We start from the raw sequence: 24309 nt of genomic DNA on the forward strand, positions 1-24309 counted from the left end.
CATCCATTCCTGCCCCTGCAGCTTGCACGAAATAGCACAACTCTCCCCTCTCTGCTTCGCGCCACTCCAGGTGCACACAAGCAAACACTTTCTATCCACTAGGACAATGTACAATGAAATCATAATTGCTGTTTTGCTACGAGACTACAGATCCGCTGGATGATTATGGCACCTCACGTAGCAGCCGCTTTGTCACCAAAGCAATACAGTCAAACAGAATGACCCCTTTGAGTGAATTCTCATGATTTCAATAAAGTAAAAGTTGTCCAGCGGAGAAGAATTCAGACAAAATGCTGCAAATTAGGCAAATTAAAGCCTTTAGAAAAACATGCATTATTAAAAGAGAGATTGTGGACACTGAATAGTCTCTGGTAGCAGCATATTAACCGGCCGCCTCATCTGTTGAGCTCAGGTTAATCATTTCTAACATTTTGTGTCAAAGCGGCTGTCTGAGGTGCTGATACCAGAACCGCCGGGGATGTGGGAGCAGTGCGCGGTGCTGACAGCCAGGATTCCCACTGCTAACAATGACAAAATATAGCCTCCACGTCGGCTAGATTTGCTGGTCTGCACAATTGGATTATTTTAGGCAACATGACGTGAAATTCTGCTGTTTTTCCCATTTATTCACTGCTCAAGACTACAAGATTAAAACAAAAATAAAGAAACTCTGAACAGCGATTCCCCTCATGATTCATTTCATATAGGTTCACGTCACCTGGTATGATGGGTAAATTAATATGCAGTATGTAAAACGACCCAACATCACTTTATGTAACTTCTAAAGCTCTGTGCCGTAGCCCAGAGGGAAATAAACTGTCAGAATGTAAGAAAATGAACAAATAAAAAAAGGTGTTAATAGTCAATTTCCGTGTTCTCATTTGAAGGTGTGAGTCCTGAAGGAAGGCAAAACCAATTCCTGTTTGTGTGGGACAGAGCCCACACAGCTATGCACAGGTATTGTTTACAGTACACACACACACACACACACACACACACACACACACACACACACAGCCATAGGAGAGAAAATGTGTGTGCACGGACAGTACACACACAAACGCTTACTGTTGATGGTGCAGGTAAAGCTGTGCTTTCCCAAGCAGTTTGAACTTAAGGTGAGAGTGGCAAACATCCCTGTGTGTGTGTGTGTTGGTAAGCAGATTTTCTGCCTTCTTGAGCAAAAACTACAATAAGGGAGAGTGGGAGGAGGGGGTGAGGGGGGGAGAAGGGAAGGATAAGGAGAATGACAATGTGTTTTAGTGCTTACCATCAACAAAACGATGGCATATGGAAGGTCAGAAAGTACACTTCGTGGGGAAGGTGAGCTCTCATTGGTTGACCCACCACGCTGTCTTGGGGACAGCAGTGGCACAGAGCACATTTTACTCCATGCTACTCATAGGTAGAGCTTAATCATGTGATAATATGCCTGAATCAAGTTAAAGCTGTATAAAAGCACCTTGGAGCACGTAAAACAGAAAATTTCAAAACATTCCAACAGAATCTTGTGCTTCACTCATATTTCACACATATTTTAACAAATTGCAAAAGTATTGAGCCACCTCTCATTTATTCACATTTTGTTCCAAGCAGCCAGACTTCCTTATCCTAAAATGATCCCTTCCTAATCTTCTAAAGTGGTCTTGAGCAATAGTTCTCCAGGCTTTATGAAGCTCTTTCAAAGTTTTTCTTTGGAAGTTGGCTGCTTTTTCAGTCATTTTTAGTCCAGTCATTTTACCAAACTGTTTTCAGAGAAATGTGCTTTTGTTTCCGATGCCACTTAACTCTGACCTATGAATCATTCAAACATAATAAAAGGCACCTAAATCAAGGGATGAACCCGTGTGGTGTCGACACATGACAGACAACTTAGCAAAGAACCAATTTAAAACAGTATCTTCAGGCATTTTGTTAATAGCAGCCTGTCACAAAGACACATTATTTGTTCCAATTTCTTTAGTTGTAGAAACAAAAACAACAGTAACACGGGTTGACAGACAGGAAATTGCTTTTACAAACATAGAGGTGATTCCCAAAGAGCCATTGGCTAAAAACTTGGCCACTTGGCAGTGAGCTATTAAAAGACTTGAGGATACTGGACAAGTGTCAGGCCTAAACTATCTACAGCAGATGAACAGGATCTGAAAGTGATGTCCTTAAGAAAGAGGAAAAAATCCAGCAAAGACCTGACAGGACCTGAGAGATGCATCTGGACCTTCAGCTGATCCACCTACTGTTGGCCCAAGCCTCATCAGAAATGGTCTCCATGAAGGGTGGCTGTCAAGAAGCCATTCTTAAGGAAGGGAAACAGGGAGAAAAGGCTGAGCTATGCCAAATGACACAAGAAGTGGACTGAAAATCAGTGGCAACAGGTCTTATGGAGGGATGAATCCTCCCCAGAGCCCGGACCTCAACATTATTGAAGCAGTGTGGGATCATCTGACAGAAAACGGAACAAAAGGCAGCCGACATCCAAAGAAGAGCTTTGGGATGTCCTTCAAGAAGCCTGGAGAACTATTCCTGAAGACTCCTTAAAGAAATGACAGAAAGCTTGTCAAGTGGCTCAAGTTTTATCTGTGAAAATACCGTCAACATGTGCCTATGAAGCTGAAAGTCCTTTTTCGACAAAGACATAATGCAGCTGCTTTGTATTCAGTTAATGTGGATTCACTGACCAGTAAAAGCAAATGTTGTGAAATTCACAAAAGTCAAAGCTTTGGTGTGCAATTGGTGTTTCGAAGGTGCCTATGAAATAGACCAGGAACCCCACCGGCAAGGGTGCAGCAATCCATCAATTATACCATCGCTCATCGTTCATCCGTATCACATGTTCATCCAACAGTCAAACTTGAAACAAGAACACTGAAATATGCAGAAAACAAGGTAAAAATAGCAACCGCAAACACATTTAACACACTCACAAGCACACATACCAGACAAATGGATTTTGCTGTTGCAAAGAGCTTCACAGGGCGACACGAAGCATGTGAGACTGACGCTCAGCACCGTCAAATTGATACTCTCTGTCTAAAGTGAATTATCTTTGGCTCACTGGGGCTGCCTTACTGCTCAGTGTGTGTGTGTCTGTGTGTCATTCCCTAAAGTTAAAACAAGCATGAGTGTGTATCAGAAATGAGTGTGACGGCACATCTTTCCCGGTAAGGGTGTGTGTGTGTGCGTGTGTTATTTGTACAGTTGGATGGGATGCTGGGAAGCTTGAGAAACAGTGATATGACACTGAAAAAGAACTGGAGAGGGGGGAGTTAAACAAATAGACACTCTCACACAATTCATTCGAGCATACACCTCTGGTGTGGTGTGAATTGTCCGAGTATTGCTTTTAAAAGGTGCTGTGACTGGACAGTGCCATCAAACATCTTAAACATCTTGAAGAGCATTTATTATTTCCTCATCTGTAGATGGGAGACACTGAATGGTGTAGCTGTGCGTTTGTGTCAGACATTTCCCCCAGCAGCATAGTTTTCCCACAACAGACCTCCTCCATCTTTCTCTCTGGGCTACTTATCATGGAAGACAGGACAATAGGACCCCTGATAGGTGTCTTGTGCCATGCCTGATAACACTGCCTGCCTGCACCACAGCTGTCACACCAGCTGATAGATGGAATCGGCTGGTACAGTCTCACATGAAAGAAAAACAAACCCTGGACTGCTACAAATGCACACTGTGGATGAAGCATGCTAATGCTAACACAATGTCCTGGCCTAAATTTGGGATGAATTACCGATTAACCTTATTTGCCATTTAATAAATTCAATAATCTTTGTCTTGTTTAATGCTATTTGAGGGTTTAAAGCCCCCCTCTCTACTCGCCTTATGCAAGTGAAATGAAAAATGCTAGTACTGTTAGCTATGCTAGCCGATACAAAATATGTAGTTTGGATGGGAATGTTTTTCTGTGAAAAACAAACAAACACAAATATAACTACCTCTCTATAATCACTGTTAAAATTAGCTTCAATTTGTACTTATTAACTGATAAAGCTTGGCTATTTGGTGTACATTACACTACTTTTCCATTGCTAGCTTGTTATAGCTTCTGTCAGCAGCTCTGTTAGCATGCAGGGATATATTCAGGACTTTATGCTAGCAAAGCAGCTTTAACTGCTTTTGGCATTTTTAATCTTTCCGAATAAGAACCAATAAAATAACCGAAGCTGGTTAGCAACAGTTTGTTTTATGATTTTGTTGTACTGAAATATTAAAATTAGCCATCATCAGTTGGCACCCAGATGTCCTTAGCTTGAATTTTGACCACATGGTAGTTGAGTCGCGGTTACAGCAAGACTTTGCCATTTAACTGGACCATCATCCTTGCCCCAGTATATATGTGCAGGAGCTAAATCAAGTTACTGACCGAAGTATGTCTGATGGACTGTATGAGAAAACACTGAGGACATTCTGACATTTTCTTTACGAGAGATATTCGTCAGAGATATGTCAGTACAGCTGAATTCACTGCACAGACGTTGTCTTTGAGTTACTTGATTGATGATTTTGTGAGATGATGCTGCGGTTATAAAATCAGGATTTTATTTGAGGAGAATAACTGTGGAAATGCTTTAAGTGGCTGTGAGTTGACACACAGTCAATACAATTTGAGATGCGTTTAGCTGTCTGACATTTTCAGACATGCTGTCCGATTTTTTTGTATGATAGGCAAACATATCTGCATGCATTTTAAAATTGACAGATGAATGGTAGATGGTCTGAGGGGACTTTTAGCAAACATCCCAGAGATGTATGATTGTTTGTTGTCTGAAAGTTGAAGTTGAGTCCAACAATGAATGACTCCAAAGAAATACTATTATGTTATGGTCTAGTCCAAGCAGCAATAAGATACATTCTTACACAATGTCAAAAAGGCTAAATTTACAAGAGAATATCTTGCAGCTCAAGTAAATTTACATGGGGGAATAGTAAAAATTATGAAGTTACTTCTGCCAAATGAGGCAGTTTTAGTTATCCATTGATATCTTTGTGGCGTTGCACATCTACTAACCGTTTTTCTTTACCTTTTCACATGACTGTACATCACGATCAGCTGGAGTTATATTGGTCAACATGCACAGCTGTTTGCACTTATTCTAGTCGATTTTGCCACATGCGCTGGCGGAGTTGATCTGGGAGTTTGTCATGTTTAGAGCTGTGTGAGGAGTGGAAAGACATCTGCAGCGGGGGTTTTCGACATTTTGACCACTTTATATATAAGTTTGAAAATTAAAAAAAGAAAGGGAAAACTAAATGGGATTCATAGTTTAACTACAGCTCTGTTTGATGCTTGCTCAGCAAATAAATATCTTATTAGCACATGTGGTTATTCATAAAGGAGAGCTAAGGTCCTGCAGTTACATCAGATCTCAAAGCTGTGTGTCATGGAAAAGAAAGGTTGGCTGCAAAGACAGCAGAACCTTCGGTCTTGAAGTCACACCTCAGGTAAAAGAAAATTAATAAATAAGTCAAAATGATAGAGGAGCCGACAGAACAGGCTTGCAAAGCCAATATGTATTTGTATTTGAAGGCTGCAGATGAGGCTGTAGGTGGCGCTCTTGTCAGTCCAAATGAATTCCACTTAAGTTATGAGCTTGGTGCAGATGGAAATACTGCTGCGTGCAGTCAGCGGGTGACGAGAGTCGCAAAGTGAACACTTTTTTATGTGCAAACATTGCAGATGATTACTTTTACCAACTAAGCACAATTTTATTTTATTTTCATTATCAGAAGCATCTAAAAAAAAAAAAAAATCACCGTTCATCTCACAGTTCTCTCCAGTATATAAAAATGACTTACATGAGCTTAGCTGTACCCTGTGGGCTGAAATAATTAATCAATCTTTATAAACTGTGCGTTTGTGTGTGAATGAAAAGCAGCCACAGCACCAGTGGGAGAGGAGGAGGAGGAGGGAGTAGTGACTGTGGGAATAAAGACAGAGGGAAAAGGAAAGAGATGGAGAGAAGGAGCTTTGTGCAACCATCAATCACCTTCTTGGGGTTCAAGTTTATTTGGCTTCATTTTTCTTTGATATACACAGCAGAGGGAGAAAACAGCATGCTGAGGGAGGTACCTGGGAGGGAGAGGATGCGGGGGTAGGCAGTGGGGAAGAAGTGGATGGGGGAGTTTGAAGATTTGTGCCCGCAAGAAAGCAGAGGAAAAAAAAAGAAGAACTGCATGTCTGCAGATACAGTGAGTGCAGAAAAGAGTACAGATGGTTGCAATGAAAGCAGAGCGTACAGGAAACATAAATGCTAAAAACAGAAACTCACAAACCGAGCACAAGAGACAAATCTCTAGAAAGAGTGAAAAGGAAGAGCATGAATCAGGTGCTTCTGAGTCTGCAGCCTGTCTCAGAGCCCTAATTGGAGACCAGAACTACCTCCATCCTCCATCTCCTCAATCACTACTCTGTCCCTCCTGCTTTCCTACTGCGCTGCCGTCACAATTCATAACTGTTTGGACAACTGTATCTAGGTTACTTCACTTTTTCTCTACATGTTTTCCCCCTCTTTTCTGTAAGCATATCATGTTGGCATCAGCTTTCAGTTCTCTGACCTATAAAAACATAAAATCCATGAGTCCATCTTCCCCATGCTCTCATCCAAATCTCTTTTTCCAATGCAGACTATTTCTCCACGTCATACAGTATTTCCCTGCTTAAATGTAACTCAATACTCCCTCTTTCCACTCGCATGACTCTATATTCTCCCTCTTCATGTCTTTAATCAGCCAATACCCTCTCCTTTTCTTAGAATCTTAATCTTCTCCCCAAGTGTCCATTTTGAATTTACCCACATCTGCCAGTGAGAACAATCCTTCAAAAAGGGTTAGATGGATGTCGATGGCACAAAGACTCAATGTCTCTTCACCAGGCTTCATGAAACCCTTCTACGGGTTTTGTCACACAGAACTAAGTGAGAAGACATCCTAAAAGCTGTATGAAAAAAAGACTGATTAGATGAAACCAGTCACCTGAACCAAGCAGAGCCAACATGTCAGTGAGCAGGAGCCAACCATTGTTGATTGTTGTTACATCTAAAAGCCGCCCATAGCCCAAACTTTTGGGTTTTGGCCAAAAACAGATCAGTTTGAATCTCGCAAGATGGATTTTCTCATGATTGTGATCTTGGGACCATCATAAGAACCCAGCTGCTTTGGAAGGATTTACAAAAGTGAGACCTAAGTTAGAGCCTTTAACGTTTGGGGACTAGGGTCTTACTCTCTTTTTGTGGAACTTGGTTTATTCTTTTGATTTGTACTTCTTGTAAAAAGACTCCTTTAGATCCCATTTGTTTGAACTTCTAAGCACTCTGGTCGTTCACCTTTTAAGCTTAGCGTGGGTCACCTGCTTGTGAAACTGAATACATACCATGAATAATATACATCGCCCCAAACCGCAAACACTTAATCGCAGTTTGAAGACACTGGCACAACTATAGGTGAGGATATATAGAGCAGCCGCTGCACTGCAATGAGGAACAACGTGGATGTTCTTCCATTCACTCAAACCACGATAGCATTGTGTAGCATAGCATTTGGGATGTTTTAGATGCTGAAAATTCACTCGAGTGTCCCTGCTTGGCTTCCCCTTCAGTTTACGTGTTAAAAATAAAAGCTCTTTCACAACAAAAAATCTTCTCATTCCTGCAGAAATAACTCAGTTTATGATATATTGTAAAGAAAGAATTCCAAGTACTGCGTATCTGCTGCTTTTGACCAAAAACTTTAAAGAGTTACAGAAGACCAAAGCAGCACGGCGACTATGAACAAATGCACATCTGCCCACACCACATCAAAGGCAGGACGAGACGGATCTGTCAGCAAACAAAAAAACTGAAAAGGAAAGAATCCAATACGTAGACCAAAGTGTCAAAGAAAAGCTGCAGATTTTACTCAAAGGTCTCAATTTACAATGAAATGGTGAAGGAAAAGAAGAGTTCAAGTGATAAACGACAGCCTGTGTGATTCTGTCCTAGATGGTGAATTAAATTCAACTTAAAATGAACTGATAAACAGATTAATGCTCGTGTAAAAGACAATTCACTGATATGACAATGTGCTGAGGATGAAGTGTACAGGACTCATTTATGTGTTTAAAATAACATTATTTTTTAATGAAGATCTCTTTCACTTTGTCACAGTTTCCTGTAAGTTATTTGAGTATTTCCGTAGCCTAAATGGTCTATTTATCGCTATTTATCAGTAAAAAATGTGGAAGATGCAGGAGCAAAGTACAGACTGAAACTAATGGCCAAATAATTAGAGTACGCTTGACACTTCCTGTTATAGGATTACAAGGGGATTTTAAGCAGAAAACGTTGTTTGTAGATAATCTAAGACGATAGTTTTATTGTTTCTGTTTTATCTAACAGAGTTAAGTTGTGTAACTATTACACAGGACTCTATAGTCCAAGGTACAATGTCTGGTCTAGTCTTTTGGTTCCCTAATCCCTGCTTTCATTGGATGTTTAGGCTGGAATTCAGTTTTGTTAAGTCCATCGTGCAGCTTCATGTCAGACAAGGAGGGTTTCAGAGGCGCAAGTAGAATTCAGTCGGCAGAAACAATGGAATCGCCACACTCCGCTTTTCTTTTGTTTGGCAGATTAACATATTTGCTTTGTAAAATATGTCCAAATGAAGTAGAGAAAAATCTGGAACCAGTCAAAATGATGGAAAATAAACCAAGAAAGAAGAAAAACTCAATAATATCAACAACAAAAAGTCCCAGTCAGTTACTTCGGTGGAGCTCCGCTGTCTTTTCCGACAGCTTAAATTCTACATAAATCAGGTTGCAGTCGACAGATCAGCTTTGCAGGATGGAGCCTTGTCATGAACCAGTTTTTCACTTTCCACCATGAATTGTCAATCAGATTGAGGTCCGAACTGTTTGATGGTCGTGACATTGAGTTCCCTGAAGGAACATTTGAACACTACATACATTAAGATATATTTATCACCCTTATTTTTCCATTTCATTTGTTGTGCATTTTCTATTACCAGACATGTTTCTTTGACTTTTCTGTCCTGATGCGTTGATGCTTTCCTTGGTCGACCTGTATGTTTCCTTTTTACAACCTTTCCATTTTTATTGTCCTTTCTCCAAATTTCAGACACAACTGAATGGGAACAACCATCATCGTATGAGTTGAATTACCTCCTTGAAGGAGTTTTATAATCCTTTCCATTGTTTCCACTGACAGCTTTCGTGTTGGAGCCACGTTTTTGTGTCAATCAGCCAAGTGTAACAGCTTGTTAAGCTCTGCAAAAACCCTCTTAACTGCAAATGCATTTCCATATTTATACTTGTGCAGGTATTTTTGTTAGAAATGCAAATTGTAAGGTGATTTCATGTTTTTTACCCAACTTCATAAAAAGCAGCCAAAAGTTGTATTAACAAAAAAAAGAGTCGAGGTTAAGTCTGTCTTAACCAGACGATTTTAAGACATTTCTGTGTTTAACTTCCTGCTCTCTGCAGCTGATGCAGTCAGAAGTGTCAACTATGTCGATGCCTCACAGTCGGAACTCAACAAAATGATTCTTAAAGCAGGACAGAATGGCTTTTTGGTCACAAAGGCAACTTAAAAACTTATAAAACTCGAAAGTAGACCAGAACCAAAAAAGAAGAAATACTGCAACTACTGGGAGACTGAATCCGTGATAAAACTCAGACGAATGGAGTTATGGTGACCCAGCCTGTCCACGTAGAGGAAATCAACACGAGTTTAGGTCATTTCTTCGATCTGAAAATGGCACCTTTGATGTAATGTTTTGTCTACAGGCGGCACATCTCTCTGCACACCCTGCCTCCAGCTTCTCCCAGTACTTCTGTCCGCTTCCTGCTACTCTGCTGCCTCTTTCTCCCGGTATCAGGTACAAGTCTGTTGGATTAGGCTCCTTTAAGAGCGGATTAGCTGTGTCGGAGCCATTTGAGGTAAATTGCTCCAAGGAGTCGATCTACCCCCATCGCCACCACCTCCTGTTTCCTCCTCAGTAAGACAGAGTCAAAATTCTCAACCTAATCCTCAAAGAGCCTTAACACACCTCCCCCTGTCCTGCACCCCTTCTATCTGCTTTCTCTTGGGTTTATTTCCAACCCTCCAAAGCCTTTTTTTGCAGATCACTCTAAGGAGAGATGTGGAAGGGGGGGGGTGGGCAGGGGTAGACCTGTGACAGACACACATGGGTGAACTGTATGACTTTTACAGGAGTAGTTGCTTCTGTTGTTTGTGTGTGTGTGTGTGTGTGGGGGGGGGGGGGGGGGGGTATACCTGCTGAAGCATGTCACCAAACAGCGGTGAGTGGTGTTATTAGTGGTGCCAGCTTGTGTAAGTGTGTGTGTTGGCAGCTGACTGAGCAGATTGGGTGGATGGGTGCAATTTAGGGACAGGGGCGGGGTCACATCTGTGTCGTCCATCGCATTTGTCTCTGTTTGCATGTGTCACTTGGCATGGTGGCCACATTTTGAGCCACGAACACAAACAGGACGATCAGCAGGTTGGGACGAACATCATGACAACGACGACCTCTCGCTTTGTGTTTATTCTGCGCTCGACTCTGGTTTGACTAACGCTGACAGCGGTCCGCGGTCGATCCCCTCGCCGTTTTCATCACATGGACACACGGGCACGGCGGCTTACAGCCTGAGACGTTTGGACGGAGACAGGCTGTCGCGCGTATGCATGCACACGCGCGGGCGCACGCCTACCCTCGTCTTGAAGTTGCCATTGATTTGGGCTGCAAAGTGCTGTGGGCAACGGTTGCCATGGTTACCGGCAGCCAAAGTTTGAGATGCTGGCGTGAGGAGAGCGTGCGTGCGTGCGTCTCCCGCTTTGCGTGCGTCCGTTTATGTGTACGTGTGTCTGTGTATGTGAGGTAGAGCAACCAAGCATGAGTTTCTCTGTATGAACGGTGGCGTGTGTGTGTGTGTGTGTGTGTGTGTGTGTGTGTGTGAGAGAGAGAGAGAGAGAGAGAGGAGGGGTGAGGAAGGGGGTCATTCTTATGCTGTGTCTGTGGGCCAAAGTGAGGGAGGAAGGGAAATGCAGTCAGAGGGCTGCATACTAAACAGACTGCTGTCACCTCGCCAGCGCCTCACACACACACACACATTCACACACACGCTTGGCTGTGGTTTCTCCTCCACATATGCACACACACGCAGTCACACGCAGTCACACACACACACACGCAGTCACACACACACACACGCAGTCACACGCAGTCACACACACACACAGCATGCCCCGGCAGACACCCTGCAAACGGTTTTCTCCACCGTGAGGCCTGTGGGTCAATACTGCAGATGAGGTTAATATTAGAGAAGGCTTGATTACAGACACACACTCCCCGGTAATAAACACTCTGCTGTACGGTGACATTCCTCTGAAAAAGCCGTGGACGAGAGTTTTGATATTTCATCTCCGAGCCTGAATTCACACCTCCAGGGTGTGTCGAATAGGTGGAGATGGTCTGTCTCAGAGTGTTTTTTTTTCTGCTGCGATCAAAGCAAGCCAAACACCTTTGGTGGCGTGAGTGTGTGTGTGTGAGGTGAGTTGGAGATTTATTTTTTCTTCCACTGCTACCGATGCTCTTCCATCACACACACAAATACTATATATATATATATATATATATATATATATATCTCTGTGTGCACACAATAACCTCAATGTATGTTTTTGCTGAATAAACTCACCATCATATGTCTTTACTGTGTAAAATACACACAACACAGACAATGACACACACGCACACGTTATTGATTGGGAGTAGTGAAGTGGAGCTCAGCAGTAACAGCCCTCTGTGAGCACAGGAGAGGCAGAATGGTTAAAGAGGGAGAGGGAGGAGGAAGAGGAGAGGTGACAGCGAGGGGAGAGGAAGCGACGAGAGAAAATGAGGAGAAATGGACGGCAGGAACACAGAGAGAGCCGTTTGTCCTGTGTTTGTCTTAACATGAAGCATCTTGAAGGAGCCAGAGAGCAAACACGCACACAGCAGTCAACCCCCTCCACCCCACCTTCCTCTGCTCCACCCAGAGACAGCCCCCAACATCCCCCGAGTCTCTCCATAGGATCTGAGAGCAGCTCAGCTCAAGCCTCAACACATGTGGCTGAGAGAAAGGGAGATGGAGGAGTGAGCAGCATTCACTTGTTTGTGTTTGTGTGGAGGGAGGTGGGGGGGTGGGGGGGTAACAGAGCGAGCAAGAGATAAAATGTGTGCATGTGAGAGAAGGAAGGCAATATCTCCTTCTCCTGCAAATAGATGGAGGAAAAGAGGGGAAATGATTTACCCTTGGGTCGATTTTTTTTCTCTTCTGCTCACCTTTTCTCTTCCAGCTCAACATGTAGTGAAAATATCACAACCGATATGTAAAAATGGTCATTTGGTCTGAGCTCCTTTATTCTCCAACACAGCCTGAACCCTCTGAGACCAGCTTTCTGTCATTTCTTTAATGAGTCTTCAGGAATAGTTCTCCAGGCTTCTTGAAGGACATCCCAAAGCTCTTCTTTGGATGTTGGCTGCCTTTTGTTCCGTTCTCTGTCAGATGATCCCACACTGCTTCCATAATGTTGAGGTCCGGGCTCTGGGGAGGATTCATCCCTCCATAAGACCTGTTGCCACTGATTTTCACTCCACTTCTTGTGTCATTTGGCATAGCTCAGCCTTTTCTCCCTGTTTCCCTTCCTTAAGAATGGCTTCTTGACAGCCACCCTTCCATGGAGACCATTTCTGATGAGGCTTGGGCCAACAGTAGATGGATCAGCTGAAGGTCCAGATGCATCTCTCAGGTCCTGTCAGGTCACAGCTGGATTTTTTCCTCTTTCTTAAGGACATCACTTTCAGATCCTGTTCATCTGCTGTAGATAGTTTTTTAGGGCTGACACTTCTTCTTTTGTCCTCCACTTGTCCAGTTTCCTCAAATGTTTTAAGGACACACTGCACACCATGCTGAGATATGCCAAGTTTTCAGCTAATAGCTCTTTGGGAATAACCTTGTTGCTGCAGAAATCCTATTTTCTGTCTGTCAAACTGTGTTATCTTTGCTGTTTTTCATAGATGAAACTAAAGAAACGGGAACAAATGTCTTTGTGACAAAGTGCCTAAAGATCCAATTTAAAATGGCTTCTTTGCTAAGTTGTCTGTTATGTGTCGACACAACACACCTTGAGTTAGGGGCCTTTTATATGATTCATAGGTCAGAGTTAAGTGGCTTAACAAAGAAAAAGAGAAAAAAAACATTCCTCTGAAAATAAGAATGTCCAAGGACTGGACTGAAAATGAGTGAAGAAACAGCCAACGTCCAAAGAAAAACTCAAAAACCTTCAGAAAGCCTGGAGAACTATTGCTCAAGGGCATTACAATAAAAAATAAACAATGTGTGGCTCAAGACAGCACTGTTGGCATCATAATCTTTTTCATGTGAGATAAGTAGTAAGTTAAACCAACTCTACATGGGAAAAAAGCCCGACACAGAACAACAACAGATATGAACAAATCTTTGGGCAGGAGTGGCTGCGGGTGCAGCAGCCACTTTGCACTTTACTCTGATTCTGCAAACAGCTGTGGGCACAGCCTGCTGCACATGTATATTACGAATTTTAATTCAAGAGCATCACAGATTATCAATCACATCTTTTTCTGGTTATATATGACACTTCAGCTATATATTAGCCTGTTCCTGGCAGCTTCGGGAACATGCTATAATGTATCTGATTTAGGGGAAAATCAACCCTGTAATACTGGCCCCACCTACTCATTGGCTTTGTTTTATTCCGTCGCATTTGAAGCACTTGATGTGAGACTGGCTGCCTGGCACAGCCGAGACCTGATGGAGGTCAGCGTCCTCAGTAAAAGAGGAGATGAAAGAAGATGGAGGAGATTATGAAACAGACTTTACATCTTGAAAAGAGAGGGGTGGAGAAGAAAGAAAGAGGGAGAGGCTTTATCGGAGTGCTTTTGCCAGTGGGTGTTTCTCGGAGTGTTTATTTGTAGTGAAGGGCTGATTGTCGTGACTCACATGGCTATCAGCCCCAGCAGCAGCTCCTTCGTGCATTACAGTCAGTGTGTGACACCATGATTTCCTACACACACGCTCATTCACACATGCACATTCAACTCCTGCTTCAATCTATCAGTGACACCAGAACCCTTCCTCTGAGCCCAATGCCCGTCAATCCGCTCTCATCCAATCATAACTCGGATAACCCCAGAGACCCGCCCACAGCTCCACACAGCTGCACGCATACAGCTGCACACACACACACACACACACACACACACACACACACAGGCAACCTCATCATCCATCACACGCAGACAATCTCACAAACATCTTCAAAAGGCTCACGCACGCGTCGTTGTTCCCCCACTTGCTGCTTCCACTGAGACATCCACCACCGTGGCGACGGTAGCCGCGACAACGGGCATAAATTAGCGTCATGGTGATATGCAAAGCGAGGGAGCAACAATTAAAGCTTGACTAACGAGCTTTTGAGGAGCGAGGCTGAAGTTTCCCCGAGCAGCTGCTAACTGGATTAGCCTACACACACAGAGAAATGGAGGGGGAGAGGATGGAGCCGAGACAGTGATGTTTAAGCACCACCTGTGAGACAAAACACACACACACACACACGGACAAAGAAAACCGAATGTAAACACAGCCAGGACCACTTCACCTAAACACAAACACCTGCCAAGTGTGTCGCAACCTATCAACAAAACCGACTGCCATCACAACGAGAAATCGTCCGCTTCATGGAAAAATCTGAGACAGTTTACACACTTTGTTGATTTTTGACAATCCAACCTTATTTCATTAAGTTAAAAACAAATAAACATAATTGTAGCTGTGGGGTTTGGCCAACCGTGTTTCTGTAAACCCACTGCTACCTCTTACACAACTGAGACCAACTGCTGCCTTCAAAGCAGGAAAATGCCATGACATTGCCTCGATTGTGATTAGATTGATGATCTTGATCATGGCATTGAGTTGCATTAGCTAGGATGGTTTGGGTTCATGATATCATTGGGGCTAGAAGGAGAGTTCGGAGAATTGAGGCTTGCTTGGGAGCTACACCTGTACAGCGATCACTTCCAGGTCTACTTGAAGCTGAATATAGGGCGCAATATGAGCCTGTTGGAGAGAGTTGACGAACAAAAATGAGAACCTACGTCAAGCAGCCGATCATCTTACTGAACATCTGGCAATTTGTCTGAGATGAGTGATTTGTTTAAATCAGCCAAAGCAAATCCAAATAAAAAATTCAACCCGTCTTAACTGCACTGAGCACAAGGATCGCCCGGCCGATCTTTTCTCACACTACGTAACGCACAAACACGAATGGTTTTGGAAATGCAGCACCCGCCACATCCTACCAGAAAGCCCCTTTAACTCATGCTGAGCCACAGCTCTCAGTTACCAACACTAGCTGTGTTTCCATCCAAGCATTAAGCGAAACCCTAGCACAATTTTAAACCACGTACAGCAAGCATCATGCTGCTCTATCGGAGTGCCCCAAGGATGTGTACTGGGACCCCTTCTCTTTACAATCAACAACATCCACTCAAATGGCTTCTTGTATCACTGCTATGCAGATGATACCCAATTGTACCTTCCAGTCTCACCAGATGACACCAGAACAGCTCGTCCCTGACACATTCACACAGGTGAACGAATCTAGACACTACAACTAAATCTCTCTAAGACTCTAAGATCATCCCAGCCAATCGTTCTAGCCAACACCAGATCAACATGAAAATCTTCACAGATGAACATTTGCCACTTTGCACTTGAGGAAAAATCCAGTTGTATCTAACTCAGTATGCTACCCAACTCTCTCGACCCTCGACAACTGAAACTCTTACAGCAGGTCTCTAATTGTAGAGTGTGAAAACCCAACAGACGGTCCAGATGTGCTTGGTGTTTAATCAGCCAAAAACAACACAAGTCACTCCACTTCCCATTGACTCAAGTCACAAATGCTAACCTGCTAATCTGCACCTAGCTATCTGAGCTCAGGCTAATACTTCTTCTAAACTATAACTGTAAGACAATCTCAATATAAACTGTTCTGTTCATTTGTGATGCCACGATGATGGAACAAGCTACCAATTACTACCGGAGGTTTCCTTCCCTCTCTTCCTTCAAGAATCCATTGTAGACTTGTGAAAGTGCACACTGTACTTCTGTACCTTTTCTATGTGTCCTCTGTCATGTAAATAGATCTAATTATCTAACTATCCGTATGAACAGGATTATAAGTGAGGTTTTCATACACGAGGAGTGGTTTAACCTCTGCTTTTTGTAAACCTTTACTTAAGGAAGTAGGTTAACAAGTTTTCGAGGGTGTTAAAAAAGGTGTTAATTCTGCCTCTGATTATTCAGCAATACGTGTTTCAGCTACACGTTTCCTTCAATAAATCTGCCTCTTCTATAAAGAGCATGTTTGTTCAGTGTCCGTCAGATTGGAGCTGGGTCAGTATTTTCAATATTTCTCATCTTGCCATCTCCTGCTTTTTGTCTGCTGTGCCAACGGTTTTGGTCGCAGATGATTGCGAAACTCCAATATTAAAATCTTATCTATTTTTAGTCTAGGAGCATTATTGGCATCCTCTCGTCCAACCAACCTCTGTTAGGTACTCCAAAGATCCTCCGGTTGTCACGAGCTGAGCATGTAAACTGGTCCTGATGTGGGAAATCTGTGGAATTTCTGGATGATTTTCTTCACCGAGGTAAGTGACAATTAATTAAAAGCAAACTTTTAAATGGTGCTTAATACTTGTAGAATGGAAGCTATTTTGCATATCAAACACTCCACTCGGCATAGCTCACTTATGTTTCTCTTTCCAAGCCCTTGACTTTCTTTTTAATATGCTCCATTCTCACTCTACAATAAATCTCTTGCTTTGTGCATTCGCCTTTCTCCTCTCTTTTTCCTTTCTGCACATGTCTCTCCTTTCTCTTTCAGGTCTCCAATTCTCCTCTGTCGCTCAAATAAATCTCCCCTCCCTCCCCCTGTACTCCCCCCACCATCCTAAATCTATGAAACACACTCAAACATACATGCATTCAGAGCTGCACTCGCTCACACACACAAACACGCAGCCCCTCCAGGCAGCAGCCACAAAGGCCTTATATTAATAAATCTGCTCCTTTATTGGTGCTGAGTGTCTCTGGCAGAGGTAGGCAGAGAGACAGAGGGAGGAGGAGGAGGGAGAAGGAGCAGGATAGGAGATGCAGAGATCACCAAAGGGGAGGAGGAGGTGACTGACTGACTGACTGTAGCCATATCATCAGCACAAGAAAAGTGTAAGGACAGAGACAAGAAAGATAAAGTGAGAAGGACAAGTGCAGCATCAGCGGGCAAAAACACGTACGGTTCCTCTTAACAATAACAAAACTGCACTAATATAATGAGAAACACAGCGAGGTTTCACTGGTGTGGGTGTTTATTTGTTAAATACAGTCCACCCACAGTGTAACAGCCCCCGTCCGGTGCATTATTAAGGACACCTGACACCTGGCTGAACCTCTGGAGCGTTCAGAGTGGGCTGTGTTGGTCGCTGGGAAACAAACTGCCTGAGGTGGGCTTTCGGTAATGACAGCAGCTAGCTTGGCTTAGTGGTCCAATCTCAGCCATCAGTCAGCTGTGACAGATTGGGGATATGAGCTAAGGAGCCGTTTAGCTTTGGTGTTTGCCTGGTGTGTGAGTGCACAAGCTTGTGTGTCTGGGGGAGGAGGCTATCAGTGCTGCTAGAGTTGCAGAGGCATCAATACACTCTCGACAGGCCATTTTCCAATGCCTATTCTCAGCCCTGGCTTGTTGCTGGGGCAACTACCGCCATTTTACCTTCCCTGGGTGCACCTCAGGAAGAATTTTGTTCAAGAGTATTCTCAAATCTGTCCCAAGCAACTGCTCAAATCATTTTAGCTCCTAATTTAACTTCTAAACCACTGGGCATCGTGTGTAAAATGGATTCCACGCACATTTTTTTGAAAATCTCATGTGGGAGAGCCACATGAGTGTTTCTAATGATCTACTCAAGCATGAAGTTGCATGTTAACTTTTTTCAAAGTCCAAAGCACTGAACCTTTCCCTAAACATGGCAAATCTCAACAGTGATCCTGGAATCTCAAACTACAGAACATACTGCTGAAGGTCAACTTTCCCCTGATGAATGAAAATCCAACAGGACCAGCGGTACCTCAGCTACACCGTAAATAACACTGACACGATAATAAAGAGCTCCCTTACCTGTCCATGAGGCTGCATGGTGCTGTAGGTCATGTTCTGGCTCAACCCTTTCTGCTTCATGATCATCATCCTCTTCTGCTCCTCACTCAGGTGTGCCGTCTGACCCGGGATTGGTCCCGGCGTCTGGCCTGGACCCACCACTTGGCCGCCACCTCCCGCACCGCCCATGTAAGGAGGCATCATGGGGTTCTTGACCTGACTGTTCCCTCCCATGGGCGGAGTCATCCTCTGACCCATGTGATCCACCCCGCTGCCACTGAAGTGACTCAGTGGTTTGGTGTTGCTGTACGACAACATGGCTGCTGTTTGCTGCTGCTGCTGCTGTTTGGACAGGGCGTTCTGGTTTATGCTGTTTGGCTGCTGCTGGCCCATCATGCCCATATGGTTGTGAGGGAGGTAGTTGTTCATGGGGGCTTTTGGCCCATTGTTGGGTGCCATTCCAGCCACTAGAGGGCCCTGTGGTGTGTTAAAGGCTTGCGGTGGATACATCATGGGGCTGTTGGGTTTGTCTTGGTTAAAGGGACCAGAGTTGTAGGGACTGGTTGGAGCACCTGCTGGAGACCAGTTAGCTGCTTGTTGGTGCTGCTGCTTCTGCTGCAGCAGCTTAGCATGCTGCTGGGCCATTGCTTTAAGCTGTTCCGCTGGAGAAAGTTCAGGTGTCACTGGCCCAACAGGCTGACCCCCAGAGGCAACGCCAGCTGCTCCAGGTGCTGTGCCGGCCTGACTGACCCCTGGGCCTGGGTTCATCATGTATCCATTCCCAGGCCTGGACACTGCTTGTGTCTGAGCCTGGGTTGGAGTCTGAGGCGAGCGAGCGACACAGTTGTGCAATGGTGAACCTGATGCCATAGCAACGGCTGGAGACTGCTGTAGAGGTTGTTGTGGAGGGGTACCATTGGCAGTGGTTGCAAACTGAGGGCCTGATGATGATGGTCGCACCTGAGGAGAGGAAGGGACACAGAAGAACAGTTTAAAGAGGACATATTATGGAAAAACAACCTTTTTTTGGTTCCTGGGAGCTAAAATTAGAGTGTATGTATACGTGGAAAAACTCAAAAACACAATTCTGACTATTTATTTTAGTGCACCTTTGTGTTAAAATTCCTCATTTAGCCAATTCGATTTTAATTTAAAATTGTCATCACTGCTCAGCCCCGCCCACTCACATCCACCCTGCTGGACAGATGAAGCCAGCTTCTGGTGGAAGTGTTCTGCTGTCAGCTGCACTGAGGAGCATGCATCTTCCATCCAGCAGCAGCCTCAGAGGACATAAGAGCCCGGTGAATAAACTGTACTGAGGAGCATGCATCTTCCATCCAGCAGCAGCCTCAGAGGACATAAGAGCCCGGTGAATAAACTGTACTGAGGGAAATGTCCCAGCAGAGTTAGCTAAAGACTGTGTATGTGCAGCAACTACTGAAGAAACTGAACCAGTATCTGAGAAATAACTCCTCATGGTTTATTTATCTATTTATTTTCTTCTTTAGCAGTAGCTAACAGCTTAGCTAATGACGATGAGGTACACCAACTTCTAAGGAGTTTTTGCTGTTACTTTCGGAAAGATTAAGATTATTTTTCACGCCATCTCTTTGTGCTTTCTAGTTTAATCGTTCCATTCTGGAGGGCAATAGAGTAGCTGCTGACCTCACCAGAGGGGTGGAGTTGAGCTTGCTCAGTGTCCACCTCTAGAAACTGAGTGCTGTCAACAACTGTGCTAAAACCAACAGGTATTTTGACCAAAGCCCGTCTCAATAAGACCTCACAAAAAAGGGTAGTTAACGTAGAGAGCAGCAAGTCTTGCTCTTTCAAAACTCCACGGGAGTTGCTTTTAATTTGTCTCATCTGAAAACTAAATGAATCACTTTCAACTTCAGTTTGTCTGGGAGTTACTTCCCTTAATCTCGCTCTTATAACTTTGCTACCATCTCGCCTGTGCAGAGACTTTTCTACACCAAAGCCAGTTCTCACCACCACAGACAGACGTGGTTTGGCTGTTCTGGAAGTGGTGAGTGAAGCTAATGCACTAAAATAATAACAACGACAACAAGTTGCTCTCTTTAAGAACAAATGTTTTTGCCTCTCAACGAAACTGACCTTTGAGTATAATTGTGTGAGGGAAAAAAATGAAATCCTCTCCTGCTGTCTTTGGATCAATATACGAATGGAAATCTGTGCACTGTGTTTACACCACTTCTCATCATTTAAGGACCAATGTTGGGATAGAGGTTTCCACTTCAATGTGTTTAAAACGTAATGATCAGTTTCACTGTCAGTCTCGGGGTCTGTTTGCCCGTACAAAATTACCACGGGTGTGCAACACAATATCAAGTTGACCCTCTTAATACTGACCTGTGGTGAACCAATGGGTACTTGTGGGACTCCCTGTGGAGGCTGAGGAGGAGGAGGTAACGGTGCCGTTGACGCCGCCCCTCCTCCAGATGCCGTCGTATTCCCGCCTGCTTCCTGTGGGCCAGGTGTCTGATTGTTCGCCGGCCTTCCAAACTCTGCCTCTTTCTTGTCCTCAAAGTCTTCATTAAAGAGGTCGTGCATATCATCCTCTGGCACAGTGTTGGCCAGCTCATCGATCAGCTCCTGCCACTCCTGGTCATTGAGGTTGATGTCAGAGAACAGTTTGTTCTGATTGGACAGAGACTGGGGATCGGAGGACTCCATCCCGCCCCCGTCATCCAGTGGCTCCTGTTTCAGGTCCTTTAGGAGGCCGAAGCTGTCCTCCAGGTCAAGGGAGCCATTCAGCTTCATATCTGGGAGGTGGCTGCCACCATTCTTACCCAGCTCATCTGATGTCCGGCCTGCATGCGTGCCGTTGCCGTTTGTAGTGTTGTTTCCAGTAGAAGTGTTGGGGCCGCTGAGCAGGGGTTTAATGTCCATTTGGTGATGCAGTGGAGAAATGGGTGGCACATTGTTGCTATTGTTATTAGGGAGGCCTGTTAGCGAATCCAAACCACTGGAGCCCTCCTTCCGTACCCGTTTGGTGGTCGGCGAGTAGCTGCCTCCATCACAGATGCCGTTTTGGTCTCCATTCAGAGGTGATCGTGCGCTGTCCAGTTTCCGCTTCACAGTCTCCTGGAGCTGTAAAAAAGCAGGGGAAAAAAGACATTAAAGCTGGAGCCCAACAGAGACGAGACATGTTAGCAATGGGAGCTTTTCTGCGGTCTTCAGGGTGCTAATAATGGAACAACATGAGATACAAATCAATAAGGCAACAGGCTGCTCCCTCTTAACACCAGGAATTGTCATGAGAAAGCAAGAAGTGTGCTGAAAAGACAAATCAATTGTATTTTCAGTCTGGAGTCAATCTGACTGAATATTGACCAAACCAATGAGTTCCTACAGTACATCCTCTGCACTATGCACACACACACACACACTGTGTGGAAACAAAAGGCTAAACATGAGAGGGCAAGAAGCTAAGTCAGTGAGCAATCCCAAAAGGCTATACGCATGGTTTTCTGCTGCGATTTGGACAGCTCAAAACAACAGCCGTAGTAATCTCCCCGTCATTAGCGTCAGCCAATGAGGAGATGAGCTGCTCCTTCAAAATCCACAACACATTCTTAGCCTTACTGTGGGGCAGCCACCACACCGTCCTCTGAACTTTACTGTCTCACTGGCTCAGCCGTAGCACAGACAAGATAACGATGGGGTGCTAACAAACGCTGGCTGGCAGTTAAAGTAATCACCGTCATAGACCTGGAGGCGGGACAAGAGGCGGTACGAACGGACAGTAAACAGAACCTCAGACATGACAAGAGAGACCGAGATGACACCAACACAAGAAATTTAAAAGAAATGAAACAGTACAGACACAAAGAAGAGGTCTTTTCAGGCACTGCACACAACATTACTTCATCAGTCTGTTAAAGCAACGATGATAACACCGATGTTCTTCTTTCAAACCTACAACAGAGACACAGCAAGAAACTGGACAGCACCCCCAACAACAACTACAGCACCACCAACAACAACTACAGCGCCACCAACAACAACTACAGCACCACGTCACAAAAACAACTGATGTCAGCCACGAGCATATTGTGGTTGTGTGAAACATAGGGCAACAGTTAAAAATATCCCTTTTTGTCATGTTTCAGCTTGCTCAACAAGGCCTCGTCACTCGTAAGGTTTTTACAGCACCTACATTAAAACAGCCAACCCTAAAAAAAACATCAGGGACAAGATTTGTAAAAGTTTCTGTAGCTTCATGGCTAAAACTGCGCGTTCACACAGAAGCAGAAATGTGTTTGTTTAGCCAGATTTATAAAGCTGTGCCTACACACATGCTTACAAGCCTGATTTCCACTCCCATTTTTAGTCATCAATGGATTCAGATATCCTCCTAATTAATTATTCATGAATAAAAAGCATTGCTGGCACAACTATGAAAGCAACAGTGAAGAAGAAGCACAATTTTACCAAACATCTAACTGCTCTCAGCTCTGGAAGCACGAACAAAACAAAAACTGATGAACAGAAAACAGAAGAAAACTGAGTTAAAAAAGAAACGACTGGATAACAAACGAGAGACAAAAAAAGCGAGACAGCTCACACAAGGACAGAATCATGGCTGCAGTGGGAGGACAGGAAACTCCTGCTGTTGAATTGTTGTCAGCTGTTTTCTTTAATAGCCTGAAGAAGCCTGAAGCCTGTTTTTATCCTAAATTCTCTAAACTTTTTTCCATTTCCACTTCATCATATTAGCTTGAATTGCTCTTAAAACATACGTGCACATGGTTTAAAGAATGCAGGAGGTGCACGCATTTTCATCACATTCTTCTTTATAGAGGAGTAGCCCACGAGTAGGAAAAGGCACACGCATGTTTTTCTGTGTGTATGCAGTCCTTGCCTGTCCCGCAGGTTTTAGATGTTTCCCTGCTTCATCACACTGGATTCAGATGAAATGGATCTCTTCAGAATATTGTTAAGTTCTTGCACAAGCCTGCTAATGAAGCATTGATCTGAATCAGGTGTGTTGGAGCAGGGAAACATATAAAACCTGCAGGACAGCGGCCCTCGAGGACTAGATGTGGACATCCCTGGTCTAAGCACTCAAGGAACTATGGGTAACCGTCATTTTATCCAATCACAAGATGACTTCGGTGTGTAATAAGTGGGTTTACACATGAATGAACCCACCATCACAAAAAACTATGAAACGCAGAGCAACATCATTTTGTGTCTGCTGGCTGTTACATCACCTCAAAGTTTCCACCTGAGATGCAAATGCAGTCAAAGAAATAACTCATAAGGTCCATCAGGAAGCTCCCCAGTCACCAAAAAAACCTCAGTGCCTGTAATTGTTCTGTTTACCTGGATCTGCTCTCCGAAATGCTATGAAAAACTCTGCAGGCATTAAAGTTTGGATTGGATTTTTATTCATTTGATGATCTGACGGATTCATCTGAAGAGCATTTCATGCTAAACTAACATTAGCGTGTGTCTATCTGTTCAAGTGACTGCATGCAAGTTTGACCCATTAATGTTGCCGTCTCTGTTACGGAAAAGTATCGGGCAGCTCGTCCTGTCTTAAACGGTCTCTGTTGTAACAACAATATAAGCAGACACACAGTCGGGTAAACAATGAAAACGCGCAAAAATAAAATTATTCTGAGTGTCTGTGCAATTTAATAAACTCTCAGTCTCAATTTTGCCCCTAATGAAGTTGGCAAGGAAGCAGCAAATGCTATTAAAATGACAAATGGGAAGCAGGGACCTCATTTCTGCAAGGTTCCCAGGGCACAAATTTTATGCTCACACCCGAATCCGAGCCAAAGTTTAAGGTTCAAACAAAAACACAATGTTTTTAGCAAAAATACGTGGCGTGGCTTTGCTTTTCATGTCCTTAGAAGCCATTGAAGCCCTTGAAAGATGTATTTATGTAGATGTATTTCACTTGCTACCTTCTGATATGTTAAAAGAATAAATCTAGCTGCCACATTGCTTTGCATTAAGGTTGTGGTAATGTAAATGTAACTAAACCGACTAGAAACAATGGAAAATTGTCCTTTTATTCTGTCAATCC

General features: G+C 43.8%; 2 protein-coding genes across 2 annotated transcripts in view; one reads left to right on the forward strand and one right to left on the reverse strand.

Moving 5' to 3' along the window:
• Positions 1-24309, reverse strand: part of maml3 (mastermind-like transcriptional coactivator 3) — a 117310-nt gene that overhangs the window by 40778 nt on the left and 52223 nt on the right. Inside the window, exons 2-3 of the mRNA XM_072384206.1 lie at positions 20619-21359; positions 18270-19208 (exon numbers count right to left, since the gene is read on the reverse strand). Coding sequence (XP_072240307.1) covers positions 18270-19208; positions 20619-21359 — 1680 coding nt within the window. The remainder of the gene's footprint in view (positions 1-18269; positions 19209-20618; positions 21360-24309) is intronic.
• The window catches only part of ctnnd1 (catenin (cadherin-associated protein), delta 1), a 250087-nt gene continuing 226546 nt past the window's right edge, over positions 769-24309 (forward strand). Inside the window, exon 1 of the mRNA XM_072384211.1 lies at positions 769-774. Within this exon, the coding sequence (XP_072240312.1) occupies positions 773-774 (2 nt within the window). The 5' untranslated portion in view covers positions 769-772. The remainder of the gene's footprint in view (positions 775-24309) is intronic.

The sequence above is a fragment of the Leuresthes tenuis genome, unplaced genomic scaffold (assembly GCF_036924035.1).
Source record: "Leuresthes tenuis unplaced genomic scaffold, fLeuTen1.0.hap1 SCAF_4, whole genome shotgun sequence".
Taxonomy (NCBI): Eukaryota; Metazoa; Chordata; class Actinopteri; order Atheriniformes; family Atherinopsidae; genus Leuresthes; species Leuresthes tenuis.